Source organism: Bactrocera tryoni, chromosome 5 (assembly GCF_016617805.1).
Source record: "Bactrocera tryoni isolate S06 chromosome 5, CSIRO_BtryS06_freeze2, whole genome shotgun sequence".
Taxonomy (NCBI): domain Eukaryota; kingdom Metazoa; phylum Arthropoda; class Insecta; order Diptera; family Tephritidae; genus Bactrocera; species Bactrocera tryoni.
The window spans coordinates 65,808,296-65,826,258 of NC_052503.1; the positions used below are offsets into that span (position 1 = coordinate 65,808,296).

Genomic DNA, 17,963 nt, shown 5'->3' on the forward strand with positions numbered 1-17,963 from the left:
CTTTCGTTTTGGCTTGTGCCACTTTTTGTCGCTGCTTTGGCTTGCATTGCTGTGTCTTTCAAGCCAGCCGGTGTGCGCTTAGCCTACTCGCGCCAAAGTCAGTCAGTCAGTTGGCTAGTACAAGACAAGTCGCGTCTCGTTCGTGGCTCCACACGGCACAAGCAGCTCCACAAAGCTTTATTAATTGCAAATTAGCTGAAAATATATTTTTGTTGTTGCGCTTTTGGAATTTTCTGGCGCTGTTGTAAATTTACAACAACACCTAAAAGATATAAAAATAAAGTGACGCGGAAGTGAGGCATATATTTGTCTTGTCGCATTTCACCTAGTGTGTCCGCGGTATATAAACCCATTGTCGCTTGGCGGTTCGCTTTAATTACGATTTTTTCGCTGCAATTGCGGAAGTGCTTTGGTGTCTAAAGAAGAAATTAAAAATTATTAAAAGAAAATAACTAAATAAAATAAGCGCAAACATGAAGTTAAGCCAAATCATTTCACTATCGCTCATACCAACGTTGTATGTGCTGTTTGTGTTATTGTTGGAATTCGTGGAAGATGCTGTGGCACAAAATCCTGACCCACTTTTCCAGCTGCCCGTGCAGTTAGTGGGCTTTCCGGTTATCGTTTTGTCCGTACGCTTATCGCAATTCGCCAAAAAGCTGGCATACTCGTTGAATCCAAGTAAGTCGTTGCTATTGTGATGTTATTATGCAACCATGTAATGGTTGTGCAGAAAATAAAGCATGCAAGTTGCATTTAAGTGGAATTTCAACTCAGCCAAAGTAGTGTGTAATATTTGTTGTTAATAATTGTTGGGTTGAGTTATGATTATGATTATAGTTAGTGTGAAAGTGATCTCAGATTAGAGCAAAAAAAAAGTCGAAGGCGTTATTATTGATATTTAGTTATGAAAAATTTTAAAGTATTTTAAAAAAATTTAATTTTGTTTTTAAATTTTTTAGTTTAATAAAATTTGTTTTTTTTATTTTATTTATTTCAAATTTCAAAATACTCAAATGAGTTCTTAAAAGCTTGTTAGCATAATAAAATTAACAATTTAAATAATAATTTTTGTTAGTTCATCAAATTGTGATAAGATTTCTTCAACAGGGTGCTAGAAGACATGTCCTGACTCGATAAAATTTCACTAGGCGGTGCTAGCGTCAAATTATAACTAAAATTTTTATTTATGATCTGATTAGTTCCTTAATCGAGGTATACTATGGAAGACTGTGGTCAGCTAAGTAGTTACAATATATAAGAAAATAAAACGAAAATTTTGGAAATATTCCAATTTTTTCTCACTATAGTCTCCTCTTAGTTCAATACATTCCATATTTCCCATTGTGGTGAATAACTGAGCAGCTCGCTCTCTCATTTGATCATCGATGAAGGATGTGTGAGCCGGACTTTTGTTAGGGGTGAAGATAAAAATAGCTATGGTTTTCTGCATTTGGCCCGTGAGGTTAGACTACTAATGCATCCACATTTTGCCACTGGTGGATACCATTCCTCTTTCATAGAGCGCTTAAAAAGCCTCAAAATATGCTGTGAGGTGAGTTGCGCTTCACTTGATCCTCATATTTGCATCGACATCTTTCACATGCTCAATATTTCACACAGAATAATACACAGAAGACAGTTAAGATACCTACTGTTTTCATTTATGATCTCGTATTTTTAATCGGATATTGAAATCATTGGTTTTTGTCAGTTTATCCTCCCCTGTGAGCGTCTTCAAAGACTGAGATGCGACCACGTTGAAGTTCATTAAACCAATTTTCAGGGTCGATAGAACGCCATCGAAGAAAAAGTGTTACGTACAACATATAAAGGCTTCTTGACACTAGAATCGAATCTACAATGGTTACACACTTTTCCATTTTCCTACAATCGAAATAATATATGTAGTACATAGCTGAGTACTTGATTTATAAATAATAAGATAAGTTTGGTCGTGATTTGAATACCACAAAAATTTAGTCACTATATGGTATATTTGGGGAGATGCTTCCAAAGTAGTATTGAAAAATGTCTTAACTTAAGGCTACTAACTTTTTTCTTGAAATAGTTTTTAGAGAAGTATTGAAATCTTAAAATGTGTTTGTTTCTTGTTTGGAAGTTTCACTTCTGATTTTTGCAAAACTAAAGTTGACTTTCATCAAGGAAATCTGCTGTGAACCTCAGAGCATCCCCACGCTTGTTGGATTTCTACTTCAATTTATAGCAAATGCGTTAAGATTTCAAGAAAATTTGGAAACTTAATATTCCCATATTTCAAAATAAACCAGTTCCGCTAATATTAATTATTTTCGAAGGGAGGTAACGCACATTTCTGACTTAAAAATTAAGTAATTGCCGTATATACATATCTCTTATACAAACAAACAACATAATGTCACCAACATGTCGACGGCGCTTGTTTGTGCAATTACAATAGTTACATACTATATAATTGCTCACTTATGATCAGCTGTCGTTGCTGTTGTTGTAGTAGGCGGTATTGCGCATGCGTACATTGACTGAGTTGTTGAGTAAAATGCTTAGTAGTTTCGAATGAGGTCAAGGCAAGTGCGCTGCAGTGCATGACTGGCCTAATACTAAAGTCAGCCGCAAGTATGTGGTTTGATTAAACATTTTACAAGTGAAGTGCGAACTGATTTCGTATGCGCGCTGACCATGACGAAGTTTGCGCTGGTTTTACGAGTTTAGACCGCATTGCTCGCAAGCGTATTGGTTGACATTAGTTAGGGGCAGTCGAATGGTTGAATATAAAATTAGTTAGTTTAAAGGTTGTTTTTGTTGGTGATGACTATTTGGAGGTTTGGGTTGAAGCTTTGGCTTGAGGCTTTGGTCGTAGTTTGATTAGCCATTGTAATAGTTATGACCAAATACTTGTGTGTATACATGACTTGTTGTAGTTTTGGATATATGTATGTATGTAAAACAAGAAAAACATTAACTTTGATTGCATCGAGCAATAACACCCCACCCAAGTGCATTTTTTATATCCCTAAAGGGTAAAAAAATGTTTTCTGCATATTGATCGTTCAGTTTTTATAACGGCTATACACGCAATCTGCACAATATGGTATATTCAGAGATTGTAGCACTGCCTTGCACAATAATCTATGCCAAATTTCATAAAGATACACCCTGTACAGAAAGCATCGAGAATTCTTCATTATATGGAAGACAGGTACATTCTTTTTCTAGGTTTGTATAACTGTTCTTGATTATGATGCCAAAAATTAGTGCGATCTGTCAACCAGCGTATCTACAGCAGCTGTTTATGTCAGTCGAACTCAGCTCTCGCGGTCGAATTTGTTTTGTTGTCTTCAATTAACTCAAAACGGTTTCCCCGAAGCGTCAAATAAGTAAGTTTTGCTATAATGACTTCATTTTGATCATTCTTTCCGGGCTTAAAACACTCAGTGTTAAACTGAAAATACCGCGAACTGTTAATGAAAATAAGGATTAGAGTGAAAAAAATTATATACGCTCATATTCATGTTCAAATATTTATTAACATATCAGAATTTCTTAATAAAATCTTAAAAAGTATTTTAGGACATCACTAATGATGAACAATTTATTTAAAATGATTGCGAATTCAACAAATATTATACATTAGCAAGTTTTTATAATAACATTAGTTTTGGAATTTCTGTAATAAAAAAGCATTATCACCAACCAAGGCTACCAACTTCAACCGTTACACATTTCTCACTTAAATAATTTCTTCTCCAACATTTAACAATTTTATTTGCTTTATTTATTTTCATCTCTTTCTTTCCTCCAGATACCTATCGTGCGCGCAGCAAACGTGATGCCACTACATCGGCCGCTTACGATGCTGAATTGGCACAAAAAGAGATCTTACGTGAGTTTGGACCACGCGCTTGCATATTGGAGGAACCTTGCCGGCTGCATGCTTCACGGCCAGGTCGTTTCGGTGCGCAACAGCATCCAGCATGGAATGAGATTTTGAGGTATGTGCCAAGTTACTGTTTGCGTGAGTATTGAGTAGGTATGTGAATGAGTGGCTTTGGTGAGTTCATTGAAGGTTTTTGTAAATTTTATCAGTGAAATGATTATATGATAACATTATTCTTCCGGAGGCATTACTCTCTGCATATTGAAGAATTCAAATTAGGTATTTAAGATAGTGACGTTTAGGCTATTTTAACCTGTTCAGCATTGCTTCGGTTCGAATACATTTTAGGACCACAATATTATAAGAATTCATCCTATTTTTTTGAAAAAGTCGAAATCAAATGGTTCAAGGAAAATCTATAACTTAACGGTCGTGTATCTTTGCGAACTATTGGCTAATATCATTGATAAACCACAACATTTGATCATTATAATACAGGGCACTCGAAGTGTAACTAATTAAAAAAGCCTTGAACTCGGTTTGGAAAATTATTTTTATTTATTTCAAAGTACAAAATGTGTGAAAATAATTATAAATTCAGGACCTATTCACTTTTGCTCGATATGACCATCTTTTGCTCTAACTATGGCTTTAAGACGGTCAAAAAACGAATCGCAAGCTGCCCGAATGTGACTTGCCGGTATTTTGGCCCAATCACAGACATTGGCTTTCTTTAGCATCTCGAGACTGGTGTATTTTTTACTTCGGACCTTGCTCTCCAAAATGGCCAAGAGAGAATAATCCATTGGATTCACATCTGGGGAATTCGAGAGCCATTGTGTGGTCGTAATGAAGTTCGGAACGTTGTTTTTCAGCCATTCATGGTTCACTCGCGCTTTGTGAGACGGTGCTGTGTCTTGTTGAAACGTCCATGCTTTGCGACCGAAATGTTCTGAAGTTGGTTACACTTCGAGTGCCGGACCCTGTAAATTAATTGTTTTTTGTGAATCAGCATATGGAAGATGGGTCTAATGGAACCTTTCTGATTAAGTAGACCCAACATTCTTGGGAACGAATTTTTTCTCAATTGTCTGTAGTTCTTCACTTTTAGAGAACGCCTTTGCATCTACACAATAGTCCTCAGCATATCTCTGCTAAAGCGAAATTTCGCTTAAAGACTATCGTTAGTGAATGAATAAGAGAGAATTAAATTTGACTTTGAATTCCTTAGTGACACCTTAAGAGCAAGGAATCAACAAAAATAAAATATAATTTCACTGATCTGTGAGTCACTTTATATAAAAAAAAAATATTTGTAAAACAAATTTTTGAGATCTGAAGAAAATGATAGTAAATGTTTTAGGTTTATTCAAGAAATAACGTGAATTTTCGAAAAAAATTTAATCATTCGTTTACATTAATATTTTTGCCTTCAAAATAGTCTCAATTTTTCATCTCGTGTATAAAAAAAAAATATTAAACGCTATTAATTGAATGAAAATATTTTTTTTGACCCGAAAATTTCGTAAGAAATTTCTATCCGAAAATCGTATAGCTTAATTGTTTTCCTTACACACTCTTTTCTTTACTCTTACATACATAGTTATGTAATTTTTATTGCATTTATTAAGTGCTTCGCTTTAGTAACTTACCGCTCTTCAAACATTCTTTCTAACTTTTTTGTTTTTTTTTTTTATATTTTCCGAGCTCTTTGCCACTTTTCCGTACGAGCTCCTTGCTTTGCCAAATTAAGTTTTCTGCACTTGTCATTTTGTCTAAATGACTCTGTTAGTGCAGCGCCATCTGAGGCGAATGCGTGTCTTCCAATCCAATCAGACACGAAATCAAGTTTTTATTTGCGAATTGCTAACTCATCTGTGCATAATTTAATGTCTTGTTCGCAAAACGTAATCGTTTTTGTTACCTTTTCTAGCAATGCTGACGACGTCAACAGCAACAACAACCCAAGCTTTTTAGTCAAACAGCGAGTGCAGGAACAGAAAAAAATACACGCTCATTGCAGGAATAAGAATAAGACGCAAATGAAAAATGTTATAAATTGGCAAAGTGCATGTCATTGCGTCACTAACCGAAATCGGTTATTTCAATTTGCGCAAACTTGATTGAACTCTAAATGGGCGGAATTCTCATGCGCCAAATTGAAGTGGCTGCCACAGCAGCAAAATACTTGAATGGCAGGAATTAGAGGCGTTCAATATAAGAAGTTTAGGGTTGCCACAGTGGCAGGAAAAAAATAATATATAAAATTTTAGACAGAGCTACGTGATAGTGGCTGCAAACTTTTCCAATACCTTGTGTGCCCCACGTATATTTAAAACGGAATCCTTATGCTTATATGTATTTTGCTGAGTACGCAGTTTTGTATACTGACAGATCCGAGCTTCACCCGCGGAAAGTCTTTAACATGCCCACAGTATGTTTGAATATAATTGCAGGTTAAAGTATTTCCTACTAGGGCTCAGAATCAATGCTTTCGATATATGCTCGGCTGGTGAAAAAGTCTCTTAGCGCTATACATGTGTATATACCAATATACGCTACATAAATAGCATTTCAAGGTTACTCAATAAGCATTTTTTATTTTTTTACGAAACCCAGTTTCTCGAAAACTACTATTTGGATAATTTAGTATCGATTATAATAATATATCTTAATAGCCTTCAGTAATTGCAAAAATAATAACAAGTCCTTCATCAGTTGTAAAGTTAGGCTTTTACTTTGCTCTAAGAAGTACAAAACCTCCACCAAAATAATAATTTTCCTTAAATTCTATTCTAACTTCAGTTCATTTTGCTTTTCTCCTTAAACTTGGCAACTCTAAGACAACGCGTAATCTCAACTTTCCGGTAATTGACTTTTGTAAAAGTACTTTGCACTGCTAAAATCAACTTTTACTGTTATTCATTACAACACATTCAATTCATTTGCAAGTGAAAGGGCAAATAATGCTAAAAATGGCAAGTTGAAGTCATTGAAAATTCGCTAATAAAATCTGCGCAGAAAAGCTAAATGACTTTTCATAATGTTGCAAGTTGTTGCAGTGAAAGGAAAAAAAGAAGAAAAAGGTAAAAAAACACAAAAATAAATTCTACGTAGAAATTAAGTGCAAAAATCTTGCGTTGTAGGTGCTTGTTTTTATTATTTGTATTAACTCTTGTTTTTTTTTTTCTTTTTTTGAAACTCAAATATCCTTTTAACTTTTTTTTTATTTTTTACTTTCTCAAACGCTGTCTGTTGCACTAATGACGCCAGCGCTCGTAAAATTTCGCAGACGCAATGTTTACCGAATGTGCGTCACTCATACGCCATGTCGCCGCTGCAATGCGCTACTTGTAGTAAACACCATTGCGTATTGTTGCCTTGTTACCCTAAAAGTATGCTAGCATTGTGGACAATAATAGCAAACGCCACTGACCTTTGTCAACACGTTCGGCGGTGGTGTAGTGCGTAACTGCGTTGGTTTTTGTGGTTGTGTATGTGTTATTGCTGTATGTGCGTGTGTTTCTGTGTACGGAATAAATTAGTAAGTTTTCAAGCGCGATTTTCCCAGTCGATAAACAAACGAATGGCATAATAAAATAACCAAACAATAACGGACCGACATCGCAGTTCTCTTAGTCACGCGCACAGTAAGGTAGGGAGGAGCGGCAAATGGACGACTGTGTGCGCGAAAAATTAATTTGACAAAAAAATTTAAATAGCAAATGCGAAAAATGCAAAAATAGTAACAATTGTATAAAAGGAAATTATTTTGTATTAAAATATTTTTTAGTTTTTTGTAGAACTACACAAAACCAGGGTTGTTAAACACTTCCTGTCGTTGCGCATAAATTTACCAAGCACTTGGCCGCACACAAATGGTATTTGCTTGAACTTCTCGACAACTTTTGCAATTTGTCTTGCATTGCAACTGTTCACTACGCAAACACACACATAAAGGAATATGTACCCACACACATGCACATCACTTCGTCTTTTGCATAATTTCTTTGTAGCAAATTTGTGATTGTAAAAGTTTGCGCAAATAAATTCCATTTGACCAGCGAAATTAAAGCGCCAGTCTCGCACCAGGCTGCCGCGCTGCCAAGCTCGTTGTACGAAATTAAAAATAGATATGTGTTGCTGGCTGCATATATGTTTGGTTGTATGTGTGCGCATTGTTGCTACTTTGCGCAAATTTACGACAGTTGTGCACACTTTTGTGGCGAGTTTGCGCCATTACATTATACATTGCTTTGCAGCGTATTCTTTTCAAGTTTTGTGACATTTTTTTGTAAATGGCATCTCTATAGTCCACTTTGTGGTCATTTTGTGGCAAAATAATTTGTGTGCTAATGTAACCCGTTTGACCTTTTTGTGCAGTGAATCATCAGTACTGGCAGTGCCTCTGCTTTAGGAAACGAAAAAATTAAATGGAATTTAAGAAAAATATTGAAAACCCTTGTCGCTCATTAAATAATATTATTTTTCAATCTGTTGAACACTGGTAGCAAATAGTACTATTTCGCTATATTAAATTGAAACTCATATAATTGGTATAGGTTTACATATCTGACACAATAGCTGAAAAAATGCCCAAGAGTACTCTCTTTCTAAACTAGTTAGTGTATTATTTAGGGGAATATTTTCGTATTTTACTTACAAAATGTGCTGTTTTACTCAATGGAAATTTCGCTTTTGCTTCAAAAGTAATTTGTTTAGACTACTCAAAAACATTGATTCCACCAAATACTCAGATATTGGAATAGTCTGCTATTGCATAGGGATAAAACGCTATCTCCTCGAAATGAACTCTGTGCTTTAATACGTGATCAAGTTAGGCATGATAAAACATTTTGTCAAATCATTGTACGTGGAAGGAAATTGTGTGTATTACTGCCGAACTTCAAAAAGATTAAAGGAGGACCCTTTGTTGGTCCGCAAATAAAGCAATTCATGAAAGTTACGGATTTTATCAAAGTTATGACTGTTCCAGAAAGTGTAGATTGGAAAAATTTTGTTTTGTTAGTCGAAATTTTTCTACGTACCAATAAATTACCAACAAATGTAAAAAAAATGTCCAACATTTGCTGACATAGTTTCAGGCTCTAAGAGCAAATATGAGCATCATGTTAGATTGAATCATCCTTTCGTATATTTTCGGATAATTTAGATAATTATGTTTAGAAACTGAGGAGTTGTTCCACTAGTATCTAAAAGTGATGGAAGAAAGATATCGAGATTGATTGAATCGCGCCATTATGGCAGATGACTGCTGATCCTTAAAAAGAAATCGTTAACTAGAAAACTATAAAGGAAAAGCTCATAAAAAACTTTCAATAACGATACACATACATATGTTTTCGACATTTGGCTTTTTCTTTACTTCGTTGAATCCATATGTTTCAAAACAAAACTTATATCACAAGATTTCGATTATTTTGTTTGATGTTTTCCCATTTTTGTAATGTAAAATGAAAATACATATTTAAAACTAAACGAGAGGAAATCTTACAAAACCATGGATAGTTTCATGAACTGTGGGCATAAAGGTATCCAAAATCGGTAATATATTTCGTTTTAATTTGAAATCCTTTTCTTCGTAATATGTTTTTTCTAGGTTGATATAACTGTCAGTGACATCTGTGCCCAATGTCACATCAAAATAATCATTAGTGCATAGTTACGCTAGTCTTTGTGAAGCACATGAAGTGCCTTCGGTGATAATTTTTTGTTGCGAGCAAGTGTTCTTGATTGGTATAAAGTATTCACTAAACTACTAACATCAACTAATGATCAACACGTCAATAAAATAAGGGAATTGGTGCTTGAGAATCGATGATCAACAGTCAGCGATCTTATAGACATTGTTGGAATATCGGCAGAATCAGTGGAAATCATTTGAAAGACCATTTTGGCCTAAGAAAAGTAAAAGCAGGATTGGTTTCAAAGTCACTAATTTTTTTCAAAAAACCGCGACGCTGTTAAACGTCTGCTGAACAATGCTTTCCGACTATACCGAAGTCATGAAACGTATTATTACTGGTGATAAGCCTTTAATATGGGTTTACAATCCTTAAACATATAATCAATCGACCGAATACCGCGGCAAAGATGAGCCAAGGCCGGAAAAAACACAAGAAAGCCGGTCAAAAATCAAGGTTAAGTTGACAGACTTGTTTGTTTACCGAGGTGTAGTGCACTCCAAACCCTTCCGACCGGCCAAACTGTAAACAAGAAGTACTATTTTAGCGTCAAGCGTCATTTGCGCGAAGCTATTCTTAAGAGGAGGCCGGAATTATGGACCTTTCGAAAAATTACTTTAACAACTGTTTTGAGGTTCGAAAAACGTTGGCACAGGTGTATTGCGGCCAAGTTGAAATACTACATTTAAGCTGATCGCTCGATCCGATCGTGTGTATATTAATAAAAGTTTATAATTGCAATTTAAAGGCTCTCATAAAGTCTCAGTTGCTATAAAACTCAATTACTTTATAAAAATTATCAAAAGCTAAATTTCAACAAGAACGAAAAACAAAGCATGCATTCCATTGTCTTTGTTGTAGTCGCTTGTACGCAAAGCACTACTTGGTTTGATAATTTGTATGTAAGTAATAAGTCTTATTTTTTAATATGCTCATAAGTAGCTAAAACGCCAAAGGCACTCCAGCAGCTTTCCATTTGTGCCGTTAGGTAGTGCAAGCTACTCCCTTTGTATTGTGCAGCGGCATTTTATGAGTCACTGGCATTTTTCTGTACCCTTCATCCTTTAACAGCAAAAACTGCACTGCATTCGCTGTCGTCAGTCACTTATGTAACTATGATGCGCGTGGTGTGTTTTGTGTTTTTGCTACTGTTTTATTATTATGGCCTTAGCTGCTACTCAGGAGTTATTATTTTTTAATCTCCTCCATTTTTTTAGCGCTTTTAAAATCTGCGCTGTACATTTTCATTGCCATGCCATTTTGTTTGCTGAGTGAATGTTTGCCATTTAAATAGAGAGCTTTTGTGTTTTTGTATTTAAATGTTTTATTTTTTTTTTTTTGTTTTGTGCTCTATATAAATATGTTTGCCCACTTTATTGCGTTTGTGCGCTTAAACAGCGTTGTGCTGCTTAATTTCCTTTTGTTTCAACATTTATTTGCTTTTATGCTCATTGCCTTGCTTTTGTAATACGTTATTCACCCACTCATTCTCTCTCGCTCTTTATATACATATATATTTATATATTAGCGTATTTAATTTTTTTAATGCTCTTTCTTTACTTGTCTTCTCACCCTTTTGCAGAAACTACAGAGTTCAATCAACCGGCATGAAACAATGGTACCTGCTCTCACTCTTCATCGGCGATGCCGTGCGCGATGTGCCACTCTGCCGGCACCTGGCCAAGCGGTTGCCATGTCCAGGCGTTGGACCATTGCCGCCACCACAGCCACGTTAAGCGCCAAATACGTTCCAGTGGCCAAGCACAGACCTAAGTAATGTCAAAACAGCACAGAGTTCTAGTGCGCGCCGAGCTAGCACTCGCAACGTCGGAAGCAGGTTGGCTGCGCTTTGGTGCGACGTTTGTGCCACAAACCACGGCCGTGGCACACAATAGCTAACAAGTTCATACTCACATAACATTGTACATATTTATATATTTCTTTGTATTACTTACTGCCAAACGAAAGTCAGCGCATAACGGTACATCACATACACACACATTACAGCTTTCAGTTATTTTGGCATCATGTGTGCAGACACAGCTCGCCTGTGCTTCTCTTTCATTCTTTAGCTCTTTTTACTTCCTTTTACCTTTTGCCTTTTTCCTTTCTGCTTTTTATTACCTTTTCGCATTCAGCGCATTTGTTTGGCATGTTTACCAAAGTTTTTAATTTTCATGCCAACGCAATTGTCATGACAAGCGCGTTGTACTTGTAGAGTTATATATGTATATACTTATGCTTGTATGCATATATCGAAGGAAAAATTGCAGCAATCAACGAAGCGCTGAAGCGTTGAGAGAACGAAATGCAAGCGACAGACACAAATTTTTTATAACCGTATATGTGCATGTCTATATGTTGTTACCCTCTAGGAAATCTTGAACGAATATATATCTGAGACTATTTCGGTTGTATGGCAGAATACGCCGTCAATATTTATTCCTTCCTGCTTTTGACCATGACCACTCTGGCTGTGGTTCAGTATTCAATAAAACCCACAAAATCTAATCAGGTGAGCCTCTGTCTTTTCAATTGAACCAGGATATTTCCTTATATCAACCTTGTGCGCTTAAATGATTGGCGTAAATAGAGGATGTGCCAAAGTGAATGCAATATTGGAATTAATTACAGGGTGTTCAAAATTAAGGCAAGATTTAAATATGCTGCAATTTATATAGTAAAGATTAGACCACCTTAAAAAAACAATCTACAGCTGACAGTTTAAGGGGCTATACCAGTGTGACGCGTGAAAAATTAGGCGATTTCGTGAATTTTTTCAAGAGAAAGCACGCGATTGAATATTTCGAATTTCTTTGATCGTGATAAGGTATATTTTCAGCTATATTTTAATATTTTTTTTTATACAAAAATGTTGAAAAATAACGGAGTTATGGGCTGTCTTCGGAGGAGCCAAAAAACAAAGTGCCCCAACTGCTGGCGTGATTCCGGCCGAATGAGTAGCTGAAACCAAAAAATTGTTTTTTAGGTAAAAAATGGCCGTTTTTTAATGCCAAATTGATAATATTCAACCAATCAAAAAGATCTTAGGCCATTGTAGAGTAAATGTATTCAAAAATACTCAGTTTTGATTTGAAGTCACTCGGTTTCTCGTTGAGTTATAACCCCAGCAATTTTGAAAAATGTCGTTTCGAGAAAAACGCGTTCAAAGGTTCACTTATATTTGTTTGCACCGCCGAGCGGTCGCTCTTAAAACGCTACCATCCAAAAACTATTCAAGATACGACCTTCCCGATTTCACAGGATATTTATGGAAATATAAGCTTTAGAAAAAGCAAATAAATTTTTTTTTTTTTTGAAAATGTCACTCTGGTATATGTAGTTAAGGGGCTTAGTAAAAAGTTACGTTACACGATAGCACATCTTGCCTTCATTATTGCAAAATATTTCAAAAATAATGAAAGCTTCGTAAATTTTATACAAAATATGATAGGAACAGAGTTTTAACTTCCTCAACTGCGAAGAGATTTTGAAATTTAAATCTTGCGTTAATTTTGGGACACGTGTATTATGATAGTTTCTTGATTTAACTAATAGACAAATGAGCGTAAATTCTTTTAGTAAGCTTTTTCATCCGGGACGATTTCTAGATAATTCGAAATTACTATTCATGTAGCCACATGAATAATTTTCGGTTGTCTTTAGAACAACACTCACTGAGCACGTGATGTTGTGTTGAAAGGATTTTCCTTGACTGAGTTATCAACTTGCTGCCTGAAAGTACGATCTTTCGATTTACTTTATGAACCTTCTATCGCCTTATCATCAAAATTTTAAATTCAGTTCATTCAATTAAAAAATAAAACGCACACTAGGGCTAGCTCTCAGCTTACGAAATATATGAGACTACACTGTAAAAAGGGCAATATTTTTCACAGTCGTATTTGAGTGGTTAAAATTTATTTTGAACTGTAGGGTTTGAATTCTGAAGCAGAACCGTTTACAAAAATTGGTAAAACCACAAAATATTAATTTGAAACGGATTTGCTACCTATACTCTGGCAAGGTCAAGCTTTCTGTAGTAATTTAAATACAAAATTTTATTAATAAAATGCATCAGTTCTTATTTCTGAAGTTCTATACTTTCATAAGGATAATGAAAGCATGATGCACAGCACAAACGCGAGTCCAAACAAACAACCACAAAAAAATTGTAAGCTTCAGTTTATGTCATAATATTTTTACATTTTGTGTAATTTCCCTATTGGCCAGCGGCTTGCCGCAAGCATTGGTCAGCATAACACTTCTACAGCGACCCAAACCTCATGCTTCCAAAATCTAGCTGCCTTAGAGGTGTGAGGCAGCAGGAGTTCTCTCATTGCTGCTTTAATGGAGTACACTTGCACTTCGTTTCTGCTGCTGCTGACACTGAAGCGATTACAAGCTCAATATATATACTTACATGCATACATATGTATATGTATGTACATTGTACATATATTCATTACAACATGTGTAGTCTTCAAAAGTGGAATGTAAATAATTATGGCGAATAAATTAAACAAATGTGTGCACATACGAAAGTGGGTAGCAAGGCAGTAGATAAGCAGTGATGCAAAGCAAATGCATGTATCCACTTAAAACAATACGTTTTGTGCAAGCTACGTATATATAGTATAAAGGATATACAAAAGTATATATATTTATTTATTTACATGCATACATATATTTGTGGTAGTACTACTTCTCCATTGTAGTGTTTAGTACAGGTAGTGTCGCAGTGTATATGGATTTACTAGGGCCGTGATAATGTTGCAACGTTATACTTATATATATTATGCTATTTCATGCAGATAGAGTTGCCATGTGTCATATTGTGTTGCATAATCCAAAACCAAGTCATACATAAGTCCTTTTGTGAAAAAGCTCCTAACAAAGTCAGTTAAAATAATACGTAAGCAGTCTAGTTGGCTAGATTTCTTTATGTAAACTGATAAATTGACGTTTAAGTTCAAATACGTAAAATGGCATGAACATGTCACATAAACATAAGTATCAATTTCATCTACCTGAATACTTCGGTTTAATTTGGGCGTCTATTTCTTTTCCTTCATCCAAATATATAAAAATATTCCGTTACTTCAAATACAGAAGCACCATTGAGAGTAAAATCTTAGAAAAATATTCAGAAAACCCTTACCTTCCCTTGCTTTGCTTCTTTACTCTCACTTTAAGTTGTTTGCTGCAATTTGTTTTTCAACTTTTTGAAAAGTTAAGATACATATGTATATAAAAATTAATGTAATATAATTTATTGTTATTTTCTTATGCGCTGGTTTTATTTCACTGTACTTACGCTGTTCTTTAGTGCTTTAAATTTCATTTAACACTCTTATACGCCTGTTATATAGAATTTTATCTTTAATTCAGAACTTGTGAGAACACATATTATACAAAAGTTTATACAAATGTACCTAGTAAAGTTAGTAAATATTTCATTAATTTTCATTTTACTCTTTTATGAAAAAATTTAGTGTTAAATGTTTAAGCTAAGTTAAGTCCATTGTACTAAATATTACGAAATAAAGTTATTTATAAATTAATTGCTCGATATACCACATACCAATCGATTTTCAGTTGAATTTGTAGATATACAAGGTGCGTTCCAAAGTAAACAGGACTTTAAAAAAAACAGAACAAATGGTTTTTTCGGCAAAATCAATTTATTTTATTCAAAATAGTCTCCTTCTGCTTCAATATAGCTTTTTGCACGGTCCAAAAGCATGTCGAACGAGTGTTTTAGCTCGTTGGCCGGTGCAAGCCTTTTGAACGGCCTCTACGTCTGTATAACGCTATCCTTTCATGGGCTAATGCATTTTTCCGAAAAGGAAGAAGTCGCACAGCGCCATATAATGTGAATACGGGGAGTGGTTAATGGTTAAAAAGTGATTTTTGGTCAAATAATCGGTCACAATGAAGTCCTTCGAATGTTAAATTCTGAGCAATTTTTGGTCGTTAGTCAATTTGTGCGGAATAAGATGGAGAAAACATAAAGAATAAAACATACCAAAATGTCGAAATACGATAAATCGATGTTTTGGAGATGTTCAGTTCCATTTTCATGAATTACAATAGTGATTTCGGCTGATTTTTGATGAACTCAGGCACAGTTTCGATGGAATTTCCGATGATCATGGATTTTGATTGGCCCACATGTTGATCGTCATTTATGTCCTCACTACCACTTTGAAAACGTTGAACCCACCCGTGCACTCTTCTACAGGATAGGTAATCATCGCCATAAACTTGTTTCATCAATTGAAGCGTTTCCGTAAAAGTTTTATCAATTTTAAAACAAAACTTAATGTTGGCTTTTTGTTCGAAGCTCATTTTTGCAATGATAATACAAACATACTGACACTTAAAATGCAATAACTTCACTTCCAATATAAGAAATGTCATGAAATTCTCACTGGACAATCGATAAAGTAGCAGATTCTAACGCACCAGTCGACATATAGATGGCGCCACCAAGGGGCGCCAGATTCAAAAAGTCCTGTTTGCTTTGGAAAGCACCTTGTATGTCAGCTAAAAAGGAAAATAATTTTTCGTCACAAGTTTAAGCAAAGAAAAAAAGGCGTAAAATATAAAGGAAATAAAAATTTAAATTTTGGTTAAAACTCGGTTATATCTATACCTTTTGAACTCAGAGTCGAAAGCTAACCATCTCGGTTAAATGTATCTATACCTTTTGTACATATAAGTAGTGTGATGCATTTTTGATCACACTTTGTTTTACAATTAAACGCTTTAATCTATTTTTTTTTACTGTTAAAAATTATACAGAGAATTACAGTTATGTACATATATATAGTTTGTGGTAAGTAAGATGAGTAACTTGTATATAAGGCGTTCCTTTATTGTAGGAAAGGAGGAACGTTTGTATTAGGTTTATGTGGCCTCAACCTCTTCGCAGATACCTTTGAAGGAAAAATCTAAATCTTTCAGGGCCCAATTATATCTTAAATATGGATATTTCGAGTACAACCGAACATTTCTTTTGCTACTTTCAGTGATTAAACCCGAGGTAATACCTTCATGTACAAGAGGCTTGTTAGTTATATGGGATCTAGTGTTATGAGCGAAATTGATTGCTTGAGGTTGAATGCGATATCTCAATTTGATTCCAAGTTACAGCTTGCACAGGCAGACGCACGGTCACCGGATTACAACTCGTCTCGTCATCCTGATCATTTATACATACATAGCTCTACATCTATCTCGATTAGTTTTAGGTGATACAAACAACTCGGACCGTGAACAAAACTATTATACTTTGTAGGAACATATTACAAGAGTATACCATTAATACATATTAGGTATATAAAATACATGACATATTATATTAAAATTTGAAAGTAATCTTAAAAATGTTTAAAGCTAACCATCTTCAAGTTGAAATAAAATATTTAATATTTCCACCTAAGGTCTTACCGATGCGCGGGTGATTAGGAATTCATTATAAGAAAAGTTAGAAAATTAAAGCTGCGAAAAAATCGATGGAACTTTCGATAGTTTTATTATCATCTCACTATTCGATCGCAAAGATGTAGTCTTGTAATATCAAATCTAGAGTCTAATTTTGGTTGACATCCCAGCAAGTCACGGCTAAAGAAACTCCAATAAATTGAGAAAATTAACAAGGAAAGTAACACATATACAGGCGTAAGAGAGCAAAGAATTTTGATTTGGGCCTTAACAACTTAATTGAAGCTCTAATAGTTGGGAAATTGACCGGTGATTTAACCGATATGTTGCTTCCAAATATGGTAGCCTCAAAATAATGTTTTAAGTCCAAGCTTGGTTTCGCGATTGTTGTTTTAAATTCGTAAGTACAAATATTTTTTAGATAATATACTATACAAATTCTTTCATTTTAATATCTTTAACACCTCAATTAGGTGTTGGATATAGTTATCTATATATGTATTCATACATACACCGACGGGCATTAGCCTGTCCACAGTCAGGCGCGCATCCCTGTCTAAAGTTAAAAGTTATACGTTATTTCCATCATATGTGACACTCCGCGAGGAAAAAGACTGGAAGTTGCAAGTACAAAATTATATAGTTCCCCCCCAAAACATTCTTCTCTAGATCAGCCCTTGTCTACAGTGCATATACTATATGTAAATGCCATGTTAATAAGTTTCAATTTTATAGAGTCGAAGAGAATGTTTAGCGTTTTTAGTATCTGTAGCACGAAAGCCTAAAAACTTCAATAAATTATTATGAAATAAGTGGATTATTGAGGAATAAAGCACTCCACCGAAACGTGTGTTATGTATAACTTTCTTGATTTCATATTACATGAATAAATGCATAAATATTTAATGTACCTTAAGAGAGCTCGTCAACTC

The 17,963-nt window shown here is 34.8% G+C and overlaps 1 protein-coding gene across 1 annotated transcript; it reads left to right on the forward strand.

Moving 5' to 3' along the window:
• Window positions 1-473: 473 nt before the first annotated feature.
• On the forward strand, window positions 474-11,318 carry LOC120776343. The gene is made up of 3 exons (XM_040106895.1): window positions 474-681; window positions 3,803-3,992; window positions 11,165-11,318. Exons 1-3 carry the CDS (start codon window positions 474-476, stop codon window positions 11,316-11,318), a joined length of 552 nt encoding a protein of 183 aa, XP_039962829.1.
• The last annotated feature ends 6,645 nt before the right edge of the window (window positions 11,319-17,963 follow it).